This window comes from Leptinotarsa decemlineata, unplaced genomic scaffold (assembly GCF_025532065.1).
Source record: "Leptinotarsa decemlineata unplaced genomic scaffold, Ldec_3_MD MMD2_tig00026363_RagTag_RagTag, whole genome shotgun sequence".
Lineage (NCBI taxonomy): Eukaryota > Metazoa > Arthropoda > Insecta > Coleoptera > Chrysomelidae > Leptinotarsa > Leptinotarsa decemlineata.
In genome coordinates, this window is record NW_027412706.1 from 1,502,379 (window position 1) to 1,521,884 (window position 19,506).

The window sequence follows — 19,506 nt, forward strand, 5'->3', positions numbered from 1 at the left end:
CAATCAGTCTGATGGTACGCTTTGAACTCCGAACCAAACTCATCGAAAGCCAACTTCCGAATACTAAGGAGACTGCCACATCTGACAGCTAACCAGTTGTTGCCACAGTGCGTCCAATCTACACTACAAGCACCAAGGGGGCGCTGTGCACAACATCATAAATCTATCAATTCTTCCACAGCCACTTGAGACATCATCAACAAGTCCATGACCCATCAAAACTCCTTCTCAGAGCAATGCAACCCTAAAACAACCCTTGACAATTTGAGTAGCCGATCAATCCCTCACCCGTGAACAACTGTAGAACTAGTTCGGTGTAAGTCGACGGAACGACACTACGAAAGTTCGGCAGATGTCAACCAACAGCTGTCTCTTAACCTTGTTTACAAATGTTTCCAAAAATATTGTTCCAACCTATTTTCAACTATTTACCAATCCTTATTCATGCGATGGAATAGAAACATATAAGGTAAGTCGTCACATCTTTCCCATTCAGTACGAATATTTGAACCTTCATATTATGCAGAATATTTATCGAAAATATCAAATAGTATTCAGAAACCAGAGCTAACTGATATTGTTTTTCAGGCGATATGGCTCTAATATGTAGTAATCCTTCTGGAAGTGATGAATAACAATCTAGGCAAGAAATATTCTTGGAAAGGTATAGGGAATAAGGCAGACAACGGCTAAAAAAAATGATAGTGAAGAAAACTGAGAAACAAACAATAACAACTATTTCAACCTAGCGAGGAATTTCGGATCTCCAACGTCGATTGGCAATAGGAGAATGCGTAAGTACTGGTCAAAGCAGTTAGTCAGGGAGCATACATTTATTCTTATACATTTCAGGTATGGTTTTCTATGGAACGGAAGATTCCCATTACTATGATGTTAAATGAATAAAATCTACTTGTAACTTAATTACATTGTTAATATCCGTTGAATAAAGATCTTAAAAGGTAACGTAGTGTTTTGAAAGGTCACATAAGAGCAGTTTGATCTAGTGCTAAATTGAAACGTAACATTGTACTCATTATCTACTTCAACTCCGCGTACTTCACCAAGAGAAGAATGTTCAGCTTCTCCAATGAATTTCGCTACCATAAACATATCAACAACTGGCAGATTATCGGGTCGACCTTTTGTAAATCCGTCGTCGAATTTACAAATAATACTGTGTAAAATTAACCACAGATTTGGACAAAAATATCACAATAAACTACAGAAACTTCGAACCAGCAAAAGCAAACAGTTCAACATAAATGGAATGGCGACTGGCGAAATACAGTATAACGTCACATCCAACGGCTGGGCGTTTTTTGTCACGTGACGAATTTTAAATTATCAGGAAATTTTAATTGTTTCTATAGAATGAATAGCATTTGAAATATAGTTTTTTTGTAATGAAGCCTTTATTGCAATGACATCTTTTGATTCTCAATGTAATTTTCCTGATTAAATTTGTATGCAAGTGCCTTATTATGTTCAGTCGAGGTGTAAAAATAACGATTTGGTATGGGGAAAAAACTCTAGTACTATTCACGTCAAATATGAATGTATGTTTTTGTAGGAGGATTGTTTGGAATACGAAACAAATTTGGATGAAATGTTATCGAAAAAAGTTGTTTGTTCATCTAAAGCCGTCACTGTTGATGGTCCTGAAGAGAGTGACAGTTCTGGGACGCCCAATCCCGAAATGAATGAGAAATTAGAGCAGATTTTGAGGAATCAATTCAAAGATGACACATTTTTGTTTGAAGATATTGTGGAAATTCATGATTTACCCATCAGAACACGTACGTATCATTTCACAGAAGTTTATGTAACTTTTAAAATGCAAAACAAAAAATGTAACACAAGTGATGTTCTTCAACTCCTGAACTGCAACACTCGTCTCGGCGTGCGTTTCATCATACAAGTTGACGTCGTCAGGAGATTAACAGTTGTAGGAGCGGCGTTTGTGTTGCATTAATTTAGAGTCAGAGGTTTTAGTCCTTCCTTTCAATAAGGTACATGTTGAAATAATAGTAATAATAATAATAATAATTATTTTCCATTAGACACAGATAACATATATTGGCATCGTGTAAGTACACATAAAGCTATCACACAAAATTCACAGTATAAGCAACACTATTGAAACAACAACAACAAAATGAAAATAAAATACAGAACAGATACACTTACATATTACGAATCGTAAAATTCTTGCTAATTATAAAAACATTCCTCAATCAAATAATTTTTCAACAAGTTACTGACTTTATTGGGGTTTGTTACATTTTTTGGACACCTAGGGAGCTTATTGAAAAAAGTAAGGCCTACCTCTGATGGACAATTTAATGTTGTTTTATGTATATTGACGAAACGGAACATGGAGATCACATTTTTGTCTAGTGTACACATTATAAATACTTTAATTTGAAGGAAACCTATTCTTGTTTTCAAATACATAGATTGACAGTTCAAAAATGTACATACAGAATAGAGTTAAAATTCTAAACTTTCGAAATATATCCCTACATGAAAATTCACTAGGAACTCCTGCTACTATAGGAATATTTCTTCTCTGTACAAAAAACAAATCTGAAGCTAGGGTAGAGTTACCCCATATACATATGCCACATCGCAACCTTGACGCAACTTGCGCGTGATATAATGATAATAGTTGTTGTTGTGTCAAAATGCTGAGGTTTGTGAAAAGGTAACACAATGAATTCAATTTGTTCATCACGAGGGTGCAGTATTTTTCCAAGCCAGAAAGGCATCCATTGTTATCCCCACAAATGCTGTATAGATATCATCTGAACTGTTGAGTGTTTGATCATTTATTTGAACTTGTACTTTTTCGCACTGTCTTTGACGATTGTGGAATCTCACCAACTGAGTTTTTCAGCATTGAGGTACAATGAATTGTTTCCGCACCAATTCACAACTGACTTCAGAGTACTTTCACACTTCTCAAACAGAAGTTGATCCACATTACTGGACACCACCAAAGATGTGTCATCAGCGTCCATCGTTATGAATGAATCTGTGATGAAGATATCGATTTCATTTATATAAAGAAGGTATAATATCGGACCTGGCACAGATCCTTGTGGTACACCCATCGTGACATCCAAGCGCTTAGAATCAAAGGTAGTAGTGAAAGTCCAGTTATAGGCAACACCTCTTATACCATATACCATACGAATGAAGCTTTGACATGAGTTGATATTAATTGACTCAGTCGAAAGCCCTGCTGAGGTCGCAGAATATGCCAATAGGGCATTCTCCATTGAATATGATTTCGATTGTCAAGTTGGCGAGAATTCGGTCGAAATGTTGAAGAAAATCAATTACTAAATTGTCGACGTTTCAATACTTTATTGCTTAATCTTCTGGACTCTGAAGTATAAGAACAAGACATACATATTAAAATGAAATTCTAGAATGTAGTTTTCAGCTATAATATCCCAAGGACATTGATAACTAACGAAATAATTTTATCACAGTTTTCGAAAGCACGTTGACGCCGAAGGCGGAGGGATGTTACCTAAAATAACGTGCTTGAGGAAGTTGTGATAAAATTGAGTTATTTATCAATGTTCGAGGGATATTCGGTGAGAAAATTTTTTGCAATTCGAACAAAATTATTTATTGAACACACAGTTATTAAAAGAACAATTCGTATAATGATATTCCGTTGATCTTGCTGTATTTGCCTCGGTTACTGCATAGGTGTTTCCACACATACTATTGATTATTTGGTTATGATGTTCCTGATCAATATTCAAATAAGGTTTTATGGAATTTCCATTATTGTGCCCAGTAATTTTCAACAATTGCTGTTCTTGAACTCCACTCTTAGCTAGTTGACTGACTGCAGTTGCTCTATTAGAGTGATTGGTTATTTTCCTCTGTTTCGTATCCAAGCCAATTGCTTCAGCAGAAGATTTCGTCCATCCGTTGATTATATTTCTACCCAGAGGCATATTGTCATACCAGTTATCGCTTCCTGTCTTCCAGTGACGATTTGACCTTAAAAATAGTCTATTTGTCTTGATATTTGTGCCTCGTTTTGATAATAATTTAATGAATAATCTGACAGGACAAGCATTGTTATCACTATTTTGAACTAACCATTTGCTAGAGGCGCAGTTCTTTGAACCCCCTTGGCTGGTTTTACTGAAAATTGTATTATATTCTATCCTATTAGTTGGAGATCCATTGTTGTCCTTTTCGATATGAAAATAATCAACTAAGCAAGCAGCACCTTCACCACCTCTCCAAGCCAATTCCACCGCTGCTATGTGATAAAATTTGCGTAGGAGTCCTATAGGGGTATTTTCATCCCAAAAGTTTATAATTTTACTCATTTCATTTGAAGTTAATGGTACTGAGCTTGTTTTGCGTTTAGTGGGATCTGTTTGTAAATTTCTTCGTGCTGCGTCGCGTGCATTCCGCGCTTGTTTGAATGCAACACTTTTAAAGGGATCTAGCATGATATTATACTCCTTGTAATAGTTTTCTTGTAATAATTTGCTTGTTATATTCTATACGGTTTCAACAGTAGCCTCCTTAAACTCTGTGCTATCCTTTTTTCTCATATTAATCGCCCAATCCTTGAGTATTAATGCAAGCTCTTCGAGAGTACGATTTCCATCCAATTCATATTTTCTGGCGTCACAAAACTCCATAAATATTTTCCAAGTGTATTTTTTACTATTGACAGTATTTTTTGGTGTATTTTCTTCAATGATTTTGTCAATTGCCGCATCATTTTGAACACCAAAGCGAGGAAGTGACATTTTCGAAATAAATTGAATTACTGAAATGTCAAACAACTTTATTGTGTTGGTTGCTTAGCAATGTCATGACATAAGTGATAACTACCCGTGAAAACTATCCATGGGTAGTTATCAGTGTAATGATGGTTTCATTGGTTATTTCGACACACATGACTAGAAATAGACAAATTTGATAGGATAATTTTTTTGGCAAAAAATTTTCTTAAAAACAAAGTAAATTATGCAGAATAACAATCGTTAAAGAATAATAAAATGGTTCGAATACTTTACAGAAAACAAAGTTGATGAATAATTACATTTAGGGCAGCTTTCCGAGTTCCATAAGGGTGAAAAGTAAATCAATTTGACATGAAATATAAATACATGCACAGGTTCACGAAAAACGTTGACACAGACACGAATAAATTAACAAACTGAACTGTCGGTGAATCGTTTTTTATAATACAAAAAAGACCCATTAAAGAAATGAGAATTGTAATTGGAAAAAGTCGTCTGGTCATGATTCAGAATTATTATTTAATTTTTTTTATTAAATTGAAATATAAGGTGTGTAATTTTTAAATATCCGACCTGTTGTTAACACATTTTGTTCCATGCTATGTTATTTCAATCATTTCATTCAAGAGTCTTTTTTTCAATATCGTCTGTTTTCCTATAATACTGACTGAATTAAAATCGAAAGTATGAAGGACTGACACAATTTTCTTTACTGTATTGGAGGAAATAATATTCTTTTGTTTCAGCTAAAAAGGTGACAGTCTACATTGAAAATATGACCCCAATCGAAACAAGTTTTTCGATTCAAGCTCAAAATTTTCCTATTGATAATAAATCTGAGATTTCGATGATAGATGTGAAACTAAAAAAAAAAAGTAAGTATTCTGTTGCATTTTTTCTATTCTTCGTTACTATCAACTGCTGACTTGAGAAGCTAAAATTTTTGTGATCAACACGTTTTTTATTCTGAGAAATATATTTTTTTTAACTCCTGGCATCTTCATTTAGTCGCGGTTTAATTGAGTCCTGGTATATAAATTCTTGGTTTCAAAAAGCATTATCAAAAATTCTCCAATAGTACAAAGAAAATGAGTAATCCAAAAACAATATATTATTAATGGCAAATCAATATGCGTAGGGGGAACTTGTTTATAGTTTTTTCTTTTGATAGGCTGGAAGAAAGATTATTGTTTTAAAAATTGTTTAAAAGGGTTTGTTTCATATCTATTAATGAATATTTTTCTTATTTTTTTTCATCTATATATTAATTCAGAAGTAATAACCAAATGAAAATTCATTAAGAAATACCTCTCCATATGAACTTTTTGTCGTGAATTATTGAAAAAGTGGATATAAGTGTCGTCCATACATAACAATGTGGACTATTTACCGAACAGATGCATTTACAAAAAGGACGTGACCTGGACGGGTTTTTTTACAGGTCCAATATTGATGAATTCCAATCTTCGACCAATTAAGTTTAGACGGTATCAAGTAAATCAGCATTTAACTTTTTTGGACAGTTACCGACTATAACTTGATTTATTTATTGCTTCAATGCCAAAAAATGTCACAGAATTTTCAGAGATCTTCATATATGTTTAGGATCAAAATAATTATTTTTGCATCAAGTTCCTAAAAAGAGCATTTTTCAATGGCACATAATAAAAATAATATACTTTATTGTCATTAAGAATAAGTCTTGTGGACAAAGCTTATGAAAAATGCATATAAATGTAAGTCTAGAAATATAAAATGTGAATATAAAAACACCTACAAAAAAGTAAAGTTACAACATACACTATAGTTCAACATCGAAATTTTGTCTCAACATGGTTGTTTAAGACTTGTTTGAAAGTATTATCAACACTTATATAGACTTAAACATATATATATATATAAATATATATATATATATATATATATATATATATATATATATATATATATATATATATATATATATATATATATATATATATATATATATGTTAAGTTATCTTTTCAAACAACTCTTATCTTGAAAATATTATTCAATGTTTTCAGTGGAATCGTATTGAAAAATTTTTTCTGTTTGAATAAAATAAGTCCAAAATAACTAAATAATACTCTTCTTTTGCATACATTTTATCCTCAATGTTATCAATACTTCATGCAGTCATTGTCTACTGTGGTTCTGGCGTTGAATCTGGCCAGTATTACGCATTGGTCAAAGACGAACCAGACTAGTTTAAATTTGACGATAGTCGTGTCAGTAAATGTTCTAGCGATGTCTTGAATTTATTGGAGCCTCTGGAGATACCCTACAGATTTTATTACGAAAAAAAGAGGACATTGGCAGATCAAGATCTTCAGATGATGTAGTGCTGCATGTTTTTCCGGGTTTTCCTGCAGCTGAAAAAGTAAATACGCCACTGGAATCAATGAAGTCGCACCAGAGCGCCAAATAATTTTTGTTATTTCATAATTTCATGATTTGTATTACTTTCTCTTTTGAAAATAAATTGTTATATTGTTGCCTTCCGATACGATTTCACAGCATCCAGTGGTCTTTCTGTGTCCTTACTACCAAAACGGTTTGTTGGCACGCCGCGTCGCGTGTTTGACTGACTGTGTTTGCTCGTAGTTGATTCAGTTTCAAGTTATTTTCAAGAAGATGAATGTTGATTATAATAGTGGTAGTAATACCCCATTAGATAAATCTGAGAAAGCAAATGCAATAGTATCTAATATGATAGCGGACAAATCCAAATTAGTATACCCAACCTAAAATATAACTAATTTCGTGAATGAAGCGACAAGAAACATGTAGAAAAGTTTCTAAAAATATGCTTATGTGCTGTTTTGAGGAAAAATAAAAAATTATAGAATCTCCTACGTTATGGAGTATCTATTCAATGTTAAAAAGTATATTGAATGTCAAGGAAATTATTGATACAAGGAGGTTTTCAAAATTGTTCCCTCTTGTTTGAAGGTAGTTGACAATTATTCATGGTGCATTTCATTACTTCGGACTTCCATTGTCTAATATGATATAAATTGATTTGAAATCCCTGAAAGAATCTGTAAAAAAATTAAAAAGGTTAGCTGAAAAATAACAATAATATTAAGCAAAAAAACTCAAACTACAATGAAATAAAATACAAGCAACAACCAAAAAATGAAAATTGAATTGAACTATAACACGGGATGAAAATTGAAATATTATTAACAAGAAATGAAAATTAAAAATTGAAAGATTCCAAACCAAGTTACTTCACGACGTTTCGATTGTTAGTATCCACAATAGTCTTCGGGTGATGACTGGAGTGCTTTTACCTATCCCCGGTTCCGTCTCTCCGCTTCATTGGTTATAGCGGAATCTGACCGGTTGGTGGGAGTTAGTGTCGGTCCTCTTCACCAATACGTCTGAGAATGTCAATTCGTTGTGGACTTCCTTCTCCATTGTGAAATTGATGAAACGACTCACGTTGATGTACTTCAGGAAGGTGTCTAGTTCTGCATTCCCATGGTTCCATATCGTTCACGTATCTCAACCAAACTCGGGGCTTCTTGTGGGTTTCTTCAATGGCCAGAGTTTCCAACCACTCCATATATATATATTGGCTATAACCGGTGAAAGTGGCGATCCCATTGGCAGTCCCTCAACTTACGAAAAGAATTCGTCCTTCAGGTGGAAGTAGCAGTTTCGTACACAGCATCCTAGAAATTCCATGATTACCCATATCGGTAAATTTGTTTTATTTCTCAGGTTCCCATCTTCGGATAGCTTCCTCTGTATGATTTGAAGTGCTTCTTTGACAGAGAAGTTGGTATAGAGGCTTTCCACGTCGAAACTGATTTTTTGGTTGTTGCTTATATTTCATTTCATTGTAATTTCAGTTTTTTTGCCTGATATAATTGTTATTTTTCAGCCAACCTTTTTAATTTTTTCACAGATTCTTTCAGGGATTTCAAATCAATTTATATCATATTAGACAATGGAAGTCCGACTAATGAGTTTCACCAAGAGACCATCGGATACCGAGCAATGAAATCTAAAGTTTTATCAAGGGTTGATAGCAACACACTTATTCAAGACGCTGATAACGAAACGAATTTACTTTATAAGGTATAATCACATTTTTGTAAGATTAGTAGTAATTTCTATATTTTTTTATTTGTCCTAATTTATCAGCGGTGCTTGTCACCGTGAATAATTATTACATATAACTATTCATGCCATTGAATATGCTGGATCTATATTGATTGTTGAAATACCTGATACGGAGACCTATTCTGCTGCCTGCAGCAAAAAGGCGGCAATTACCATAAGTACAGTTTTGAGAAAATGGCGAAAAACGTTTTTGTGCTACGCCACGAAAAAAATTAAAGAACTTTAAAATATTTCGTTTCGTTAGTAAAGAATATGGAAGTGTTTGTGTTCTGGAATATATATTTTTGCTTTGTGTCCTTAGATATTGAAGTTATAACACATGCATCGTTTTAACTACGTAGATACAATTTGGAGCCTAGAGCGATACGTAACATGAAAGCGGCAACATTTACATTGTATCACATGCATCCGTTTCAACTACTTTCATAATAGTAGGGTAATACGTTATATAAAAGCGGCAAGTACCAAAAATACGAATCAATGTTCGAATTTCTCAGATCACTTGAATACAATGAACGCAAAATATAAGAAAATAATTTTATTAGACACGAAAATAACATAAAATTTTTATTCTTGAAAAACGTTCAAATCGGCAACGTCCTCAACGGGCATTTTATGCCAGAACTGTTTCCTGTTCTCCGGAACATAAATTCTTGATGATGGTATCTTTTTTATTTTGAGGTATACCACGAAAGACACTTCGAAATTGTGGTTTTGTTATACCTGTTTTAATTGATTTTGCTGTTAAAAAATTCAATTCAACTGCTTCACCATCAAAATCTGTCCAGTATATGAGGGTATTCTTACCCCTAGTTGCACAAATTAACCGAGGGTTAATTTTTTTAAGTTTGGCCTGCGAAGTTCAATCCAGCCAATTTGCAAAATCTTTTGGCTATATGGAAATAATCGACACCTTTTTGGAATTTGCGTCTTGTACTGCTTTTTTTAAAATCACTAAAGTCATAAATATTTCCATAACGCTTCATCGCTTGTTCCACCTGATGATGGAAACTATCTGCGCTCATAAATGTATGTCCTGGTTCGAAATACTCTATGTGAATTTTTGTTGCACTAATCTCAGTACAATTATGAACAATATAGACCAGAAACGTGAAGGAACACCAATTTTTGTTTTGTGCCGAACAGTTGTCTAACCAAAGGGTTATCGTGGTAGCATCCCTGTTTTTGAGTAAAAATGCATAAAAGCTACTGATTATGTCTTCTTTTTTCCTTCCAGAAATTCCTTCGTGCCATAGAATGGCAATGGGATTCAATTGACGTTGATGTACACCTACAGGAACAAAACTTTCATTGAATAAGACGATTCTCGGGGTAAATAGGACAATTTTATATTGATCCATGCGTGGTAGCATTATGACCATCTGCAGATCCGCATAGAAGCACACGTCTATTCAACATTTTGGCATTTTTACGATACTGATCTCGGGATTTATTTGCTCTATCCTCATGACAGCTGTATGAATTACAAGTAGTACAATCTGCTTGCAGATTATCTTTAGTGTGTTCGTGTTGATCAAATGCTCCACAAATCTCACACTCTTCGTGGCCAAGTTTGGCAAAGGAAATATCGAGTTCTTTCAAATAATTTCTATATACGTCATACGAACATTCAAAATTTGGATTATCCTTATTGAATTCCTTACACATATATGTCAAAGTTAAATGACTTGGTAGATACCGTCTATTAGGAGCATGTTCTCTACGATAATGAGAGATTGAGGGGTGAAATGATTCAATATTGAGCCGTATCTTAGTTCTGTCAAGTTTTTTGGTAGAAGGCTTCTTTCCTGAAAAGTAATACTGATTGAATAATAGCTATTTGTATGACAAGGGAAAAAAGTTTTACTTTTCTTCCCGAGTAAGAAGTTTTAGTCGCGTAGCGGAGGGCATTGATCATTCAAGGGAGGAAAAGGCACTTCACCCCCATGTTATACATATGATTTTTCCGCCTCCCTCAAATAACAAGGTACGACTTTGCCTCTTACTTTGAGGCCAGGAAATGTAAACTTCGGATAGAAGTAGGCGGAAAATTGTATTAAACACCGAAATGATATACAAACCTCGCATATCGCGTGTAAACGTAAGGTGATTGACAGACATATTGAGAGTGTTCTGAACAACTTTGTCGTTGCTTGGCTTGAAACCAAGGGTAGTCAGAAAGATAGGTTTGCATACTTGAAAAATGGTACCATTTTCATTCTTCATGTGATAGGTGTAGCTATTTTTCCTAGCAGAAACATCAACTCTGTTAGTTTGCCTTTTAACGTTCAACCTTTGAGTATTATTCAAAATAAACTGACGTTGTGCATCCCAGCTCATTTGCCAGAACTCATCATTTATCTGGATCCTCCTATTCTCATCTATATGCGAGATACATTTTCTTCTACAATTGACTGAACATGGAGGTTTAACGTAATATTCTTTTCGTTTTTAATTTTTTTCGGCTTTTTTTCTCGCAACAAGTGGCGTCGAAAGAATACGCCTTTTTCTGGATTTACCTTTTTTGGTAACCAATAAAAGACTATTCGAGGGATCCATAATATGTTCTTGATTGAATTGGTCTTCAGAATCTACTTTCACGATTGGTGTCGGAATTATTATAATCTGCTGTATAATCTTGCTATTCTCATTAGAGACTGGTAAAAATGGTGCATGCTCATGTGTAAAAGAATTAGTATACTTCAATATCACAGCTGAGCCTGATGGTATCTCATTTTCACCATATTTGAAGACGCCTGAATTGCTATCATCCTTACTCTCTCGGACATAAATGAATTCATTTATGCTGTTGATATAAATATTCCAACTATTGTCTGCAAATATTGTAAATAATAACCACCCCCAAACCACAAGTAGTATGTTATAAACTTACCATAAACATCAATTGGAGTTGTTTGAATATCGTTGGAACATCTAGCTAATCGGACGTTGAAGTTGTTCTTGCAAATATAAGTTCTCTAATTTCAGTACAATTGGTTATCTTATCAGATTCAACATCTTGAAATAATGAGTGTCAATTAGATGATCAGTTCGTAATATAAAAAATGATTTTTACCTAGGTAATCATTTTGTTGAAAATCTGCATCACATATTTCTATATTGATATTAACAATAGTGTTGGGACTGTCGCAATTGATATTTTGTAATTCCTGCAGCTCCTTTCGCGTGCAAGGAAGATTTGAAGAGTGAAAACTACTACTACAACTAGTTCGGTAACAAGATTTGTCCGGGGGAGAAAAAGTAGGATCATCATTTTCATTTGTTTTCGCTGATTTACACTTTACAATGTTAGACATTAGGTTTTCATTTCTAGCTAAGGCCACTAGAAGATGACCTCTACTTGTCGACATTATAGTGAAATATTATTTCAACAAAATGCAAAGATCGATTCTTTGCACTATTTTTATTTATTGACAATTCTACTCAGCACTCACTCATTTACAGTACTGACCACTACTATGTTACGCTAACTTAGAAAATATAAACACGAATTGTGACACCGACAAGAAAACAGTCAGTACTAACATATATCAATCGAGGAGTTTGTAATAAAAAGGCGGTAATTGACAACATTTTCTGTAGTTACCGCTTTTTCACTAAATATTTACTACTTGCCACCTTTTAACTTCCTGAACTGATGACGCTCCGAACTTACGGCCAATTTGATTCGCCTTTTTTATCTATACTGACTACTTTTACCGCTTTTAAACTTCGTGTATAGGTTGAAAACAGTCACACCAACTTACCGGCCGTTAAACCTGAAAATCATCAAAAATTGTAGTTGCCGCCTTTTTACTACTGGCGGCAGAATTGCGCAAGAACATTTACTGTTTCAAATTCTGATTATATTGAGATATACCGTAAGTTACAGCACTACGTCCGCCTCATACAAAAAGTAACAGATCATTTTTTAAATATTCGGGAAGAAACTGTATCAACCAACATGTGGGAATAAATAAAAAAAGAGAAATTCTAGTTTGTCTTGTCTTCTGGCCAATGCAGGAGGAAATATTACATCTATGAAACGTCACGGTGGCTGGGAATCTACCCGTAGCAGAAGCATTCAAAGAAGATAGTTTGAACAACAAAATTAAGATTTCTAACAAAATATTAAATGGTTCATCTTCTTCCAAACAGATTAAAATATCTGATGAAATTGTGGATTCAACTCTTCAAGAAATATGTTACGTTTCTGATCAGCAGCAATTTGGAACATCTTCGGGAATGTATGTTGGAAGTAATTGTCCTAACTTCACTATCAATTATTATTCCAATAAATGAAATTGTTTTCTGATAAATAATCAATTATTAAATGACACTGTTCAAAATAGATCCTTAAAAAAGTAATATTTTATGTTTATTTTGTCAATCGTTTTGGCAGTGAAAAAAAGAATTTTTTTCACGGTGAAAAAAAAAACATTTACGCATCAATAGAGATGCAGAAATGTCAAGTTTTTCTGACAGTTGTACCAAAATGCCTATTGATTCAAAAGATCCACTTGTAATGCAATGTTTGAAACCTTTGGTGTAGTAATAAATATGAGTGGAGTTTTTTCCCAACACCAAACGGTTATTTTAACACCTCGACACGTTTTGCGATCACCAAGTGATCTTCTTCAAAGGGAAGATCAAACTAATCATACTAATCGTACAAAAAGCACACAGATTTTTTGAAGAAAGCTGATATTTTGATGCGAGAGTGTTCGATTTTAAATTAGGGTGCTTTTTTGAAATTAACTCAAAATGAAGTGAAAAAATGAACATTTCAAATCAAATAAATCACAGTGTATTTGGGACATAAAAAAGTAAGTTTTTACCAAATTTCGTAGAAAAAAAATTTTTTTTGATAAAGAAAAAAAAACTAAAATTGGTTATTTGAATTTTTCACATAAATTTGGAGGTTATGTGAAAAAAATTGTGAATACAAAAGTTACATATCTTTTTATAACCTACAACTTTTCCATTCATTTTTTTTTCATAGGACTTTTAGTTTTGCCGGAAATCGAGATAAAACATTTTTACCCTTTTTGAATGGGTTTCGTCCTACTATTTTTTTTAAACTTTTTACCATTTTCAAAGGCTTCAGCCCTGGTTTATGAAGAAGAGGACAACATGTGGAAATTTGACCATTCATTTGAGGAAATTGTAAAACCACCAATCATTATTTTCAAGAAAGATTCAATGGATTTATTTGATGATAAAATACCCTAATTTTTGCTTATATCTAATATTTTCTTAAATTAGCATACCTATTTATCATTATATGGATATTTTTATTTGGAATTTTGTATCAACAATGATTGTATATAAATAAATAAACATAGTTATCGGTTGTAACAAGTATTCTTGATCAAATACCCGAACGTATGCTACTGCGAGTAGAAAACTGGCGAAACACTCATTAATTCTTTTTTTGCGATCTGTTTGCGATAAAAAAAAAGATGGTATCAGTGAAGTTTCATAAACCCGCCTATAGTAGCTGTGGTGAATCTCAAACAAAATCACAAAATTTTGTTCAAGAACCTTGTTAGCGTTTTGCATTCATGATGAGCATTTATTACTTTTCACAGAGTACAGCAAGAAATACTGATCACTGAAGTTATTTGATTGAAAAGCAGTGTTTGTTGAAGTTGCCAATTTTGTAGATTGACATGGCTCTCCTTATTCAAATTGTGTTTACAATCAATGTACATTCTCTCTACAATCAACACAAATAGTATAACTTATATTTCAGGTGAAATTTGGGACGAGTTAATCTGCAACGAGTACGGAATCCTTGTGTTTCTTGACGTAGAGAATGGCCCGCTTCCAAAATATGGTTCAGTTGGAATAAACATATGGATATACGCAAACACTTTTGGAATTTACTCAGAAGAAGTAATGATTGAAATACCAGAAATTCCCGCCTTCAGTTTCTCCTTGCTCATTGATGTTGTTGGATGTCCTATAGTTTTTCCTATGGCATTGAATTCGCTAACAAAAAATCCAATTATGAGGTATTTCAGTTGCATATATTTTATTCATTCTGAAGAAAAATCTTTCGATGTCATTTTTATAATTCAATATCATTATGCATTGATGCAAATACTGTTATTCAAATTCACACAATAGTCACAATAGTCAGTCGTGAATGGAGAGACACACATTCTTTAACAATAACAAGAAACAACTGAAAAATGTATAGCGTTGAAAATCACTTCTGTTCACGATAAAGACGACCATGTAGTGAAAAGAGAGTTGCATTATGATATCTCTGTCTATGTCTATCAGAAAACTTGAATCAACTTGGAAATCAGTTGAAAACTCAACCGAAAAATTTTGAAATATCACAGATAATAGACTGCAATCTCCTTTCGTCGCAACGGGTCAACCGTGGCAAAACTAATGGAAACAGAAGATCTGTTGCAACGCATTTTGCTCTAGATTCATGATCGAACCTAAATTCACACGAATTTCATTATTTCGGACTTCCATTGTCTGATATCATATAAAATGATTTAAAATTCCTGAAATAACTAATAAAAAAGAAGAATCAAAAAAGAATCGCTGATAATGATAATTATATTAAACAAAAAACCCTGTAATGAAATAACAGTGAAATACATTACGGGTAAATATAGAACAATTGAACAAAAATCAAAAATAAAAATTTAAGAGATTTTAAGCCAAGTTACTTCACGACGTTTCGAGTATTAGTATCCGCAATCGTATGACTGGACTAATCCCTTCGAGAGATGATTATTCATGGGTCATTCGAGTACTTTCACTTATTTCCGTTTTCCTTCTTTCGCTTCACCGGTTTAGCGGGAGATGAACGTTTGGAGGGAGTTGACCATTTATCGCTTGATTATGGGTTTCCATATGTTCCATATCTCTACGCTAGTTTGGTTGAATACATTGTTGGACAACACGTATGCGGCTTCTTAGAATTTCCTCCTAAACCAATGTTCCTCCCTCTGTATGATCTCCGCTCACAAGGTATCCAGTAAATGCAATTCTTGGAATCGCAGTCCGCGTTTGGTGGCCTGATTTTCGTGAGGCCGCTACGGATAGTGTTTCCGGGTCTGAAGCAGGTTCTAATGTAGTACTTGGATCCAATTCTTCTTATCCTTTCCAATAATCCTCTGATGTAGGGAAGTGCAAGCACTAGTTGTGACAGCTTATCTTCCATGCGAGGCTCCTGAAGTTTTTCAGTCAAAGTCTTTTCTACCATCGATTTGGAGTAGCCATTCCGTTGAAGATCATTTTTAATGATGTCTAATTCCTTCTCGAGACCTTCCTTCATATTACAGAGCCTGAAAGCACGGTCTAATAGAGTCTTGATGATTCTTCTTTTAGTCGATGGATGGTGGTAGGATTCGTAGTTCAGATACTGTCCCGTGTGAGTGGGTTTTCGGTATACAGATGTTTACCACTTAGTTTCGGTCCTCTTTTACCAATTCGTTGTGGACTTCCTTCTCCATTGTGAAAGTGATGGAAGGTCTTACGCTGTTGATGTGTTTTAGGAAGATGTCAAGTTCAGTATTCCCATTATTCCATATTATGAAGGTGTCGTCAACGTGTCTCAAGCAGACACGAGGTTACTTGTGGGCGTCTTCATTGTTGTGGGCGTCTTCAGAGTTTCGAACCACTCCATAAATATCTTGGCTATGACTGGTGAAAGTGGAGATTCCATTGGCAGTCCCTCATCTTATGTAAAGAATCTCTTTTTTAATTCTTCTCTTTCATTAGTTATTTCAGGGATTTCAAATCATTTTATATAATATCAGGCAATGGAAGTACTCACAGTCAACATTCCAATTATGATGTCAACCGCAGTAATAGACGAAACGTTTTATACTTCAGGTCCCATCTGACCACAGCCTGCCAGCCCGGATTTTATTCTTTTCAATCAGTTGTTTTATTGACAACAAATATAAATTCTTTGAACAAAAATAATATTTCAGATTTGGAAGCTTTCCATATAGTTCAAGACCAATCAGAAGACAAATACGCATATCGAATACAAGTTGTGTACCAGTCCACATTATTTGGAACACATTCATGGGCGTTTCTCAGGAATCTGATGACGAGAACTTTAGTATTTCCTTTGACGTTGTCAATTACGATTACAATCCTGCTAGGGGAGATCTATGTTTATTCAATGAGTACTTAGGAAAAAATACAGAAAGTTGTGGGGTAAGATGAAATACATTGTTAGAACAATTCACATTACAATTTGAATGACTTCAGTTTTCTTGAGATGCTTTCGTGAAAATAACTAAGTATCGGAAGAATATTTTCAATAATGATAAGGGTCCTATCACTGAAACTTGATACATTCACCGTGATGCACTAATATTTCGTCAAAACATGACGAAAGTCTGTCCATATTCTGGGCACTAAGTTAGCAAGCATATTCTCCACTATTGAAATCATTTACAGAATGAAAAAGAGAGGGACTTGAATGTGAATTGGTGCCCAACTCTCATTGTTTTCAGAACTCTCATAAATATATCAAAATCCATCGTACATTTTTGTGCCAATAAAGAAATCAGAGCTAAATTCCAGAATATCATAAAGACGGCATATTTGATTTTCATTTACATTCTTCTCTATTACAAAACTTCAGTTGAGATTTCGAGAAATGTATATTTTTAATCGAACCATGATTTTATAGGTTGCATCAAAAGAGACCGATATTGAACCAAATTCGAGTGCTTACATTGATGTGTTTCTGAAGCCTAGATATTTCATTGGAAAAAAACAACAAATGGACTTGAAATGGCATATCATTGGACATATATATGTTAAGGATTGGTATAGGTATGAAGAACTGTTTTATCACTGGACTTGGCCAAATCCTTACATAGCTATAACATTGTACCTTACTCAATTATGATAAAAAAAAATTAAATATCTTCATCTGGCTAAGTACAAAGACAATAAAAACTTTTTGTTAATTATAAGTGTCATATTTTGTTACGGAAATAAGAAATAAAGATGAAAATTATAATGTTATATTCCAATAAATGAATCATCGGTGTTCTTAGAACTAGAATCGAAAAACCCATGTTTAAGACATCTTGGTCATATTATCAGATATCTGAAACCTTTCTTCTTTCGACTTTCCCAATAGTATACAAAAATTATAAAATACTATACTATATTATACTATATTATAAAATAGTATACAAAAATTATAGTATACTATTTCCAAAATAAAACAATATCAGAAAAATTAACAAATTAGTACATAATCGTCTGGTTTGTGTACAAATTGAGATAGAAAAAGTTATTTCTGTTTAATTCAAAATCCGTAGTAAGAGCTATTTTTCAGATATATTTTTTCTTTCAGCTGGTATCTTAAAGAAACATATGTGGATAGGGTACACATATTTCAAAGTTTTCTTTAGTAAATATCAACTCTTTTCCTATTTTGAAGCTCTCTATTTTCTGTATAACCTGAGGTAGGTTAGTTTAGGTTAGGTTAGGTCCATTGTGATTGGGTCCACTCAACCTTCCACCGCAACCCGCGAGGGTTTATTGTGGCTCACACATATTCACACTCGACCAAATGAACCCAGCTTTTTAACGAAGCCGATTAGTTTTGAATGGTGACTGATCTTTCAGGTCAGGTAGTAAGAGTACGGCTCTGCCGAACTCTAAAAACCTGATTCGGTCCCCAGCGGGGCAGGCACAAAGTATGTACTGTGCTGTTTCATCATTTTCCGAACAGAGGCGACACACACTGTCTTCCGACAGTCCGAGTCCCTGCATATGATGATTCAAATGACAGTGACCTGTAAGAAGGCCTGTTAGACATCGTAGTTCATCCCCACTGTAGTCCAACAACTTTTTAGTATCAAGCTTCGAAGGGTGTATAAACGCCTTAAAGTGAGCCAATCCTGAAAAATTCTGCCTTAGACTTTGTCTGATAGTTTTTGTTGGCCTAAATATTGATTTCACGTCGTGAAATGTCGTATCTCCAAAAATATTCCTTTTCCAATTTGAATGTATTTCAGTATTTCAAGTATCAATGAAAATCTATCTATACTCCTATAAATATGAAAGTTTGTGAGGGTGGGTATATGTATGTATGTATGTATGTTTGTGGCTCTTCCACGCCTAAACGACTGAACGGATTTGGATGAAACTTTATTAATACAGCTTATAAATCAGAATAACATATAGGCTACAATTCATAAAGGTTTTGTGTGATTTTCGTCATAATATAACGATATGTATCAAGTATGTCGGAAAAATTATTGCTCCCTGAAAGCTATTTCAGCGTGCGCTGCCTATACCGTTGGAGTTACATGCAGATATTCTACCGTAAAATTGTTTATCTTGAATGGTTCTAATAGTGCACATATCGTGGTAGCCACTATATGCAAAATACTGAGCCATAAATACAATTGAATTGGATACTTTTTTTACAATGCACATTTCAGAATATTTGCCAAATTTTTTATAAAAATGGATTCACTTGTCGTTTCGGGTATTAAATATAAATGAACTTTGTCTTTTACACTGAGTAATTTGTACGGTTGTGTT

The 19,506-nt window shown here is 33.8% G+C and overlaps 1 protein-coding gene and 2 long non-coding RNA genes across 4 annotated transcripts in view; 2 read left to right on the plus strand and 1 right to left on the minus strand.

The window, feature by feature from the left end:
* LOC111510172 (deleted in lung and esophageal cancer protein 1) overlaps positions 1-19,506 on the plus strand; it is a 90,447-nt gene that overhangs the window by 61,360 nt on the left and 9,581 nt on the right. For both annotated transcript variants that reach the window (XM_074185128.1, XM_074185129.1), the window contains exons 15-19: positions 1,574-1,799; positions 5,540-5,668; positions 14,705-14,966; positions 16,917-17,148; positions 17,630-17,775. In XM_074185128.1, coding sequence (XP_074041229.1) covers positions 1,574-1,799; positions 5,540-5,668; positions 14,705-14,966; positions 16,917-17,148; positions 17,630-17,775 — 995 coding nt within the window. The remainder of the gene's footprint in view (positions 1-1,573; positions 1,800-5,539; positions 5,669-14,704; positions 14,967-16,916; positions 17,149-17,629; positions 17,776-19,506) is intronic.
* Positions 239-967, plus strand: LOC141486687 (uncharacterized). Its single transcript, XR_012467985.1, has 3 exons — positions 239-469; positions 589-794; positions 853-967. It is a non-coding gene; the product is annotated as an uncharacterized lncRNA (long non-coding RNA).
* Positions 2,029-5,279, minus strand: LOC141486688 (uncharacterized). The gene is made up of 2 exons (XR_012467986.1): positions 5,093-5,279; positions 2,029-3,393 (listed from the first exon to the last, which is right to left on the minus strand). It is a non-coding gene; the product is annotated as an uncharacterized lncRNA (long non-coding RNA).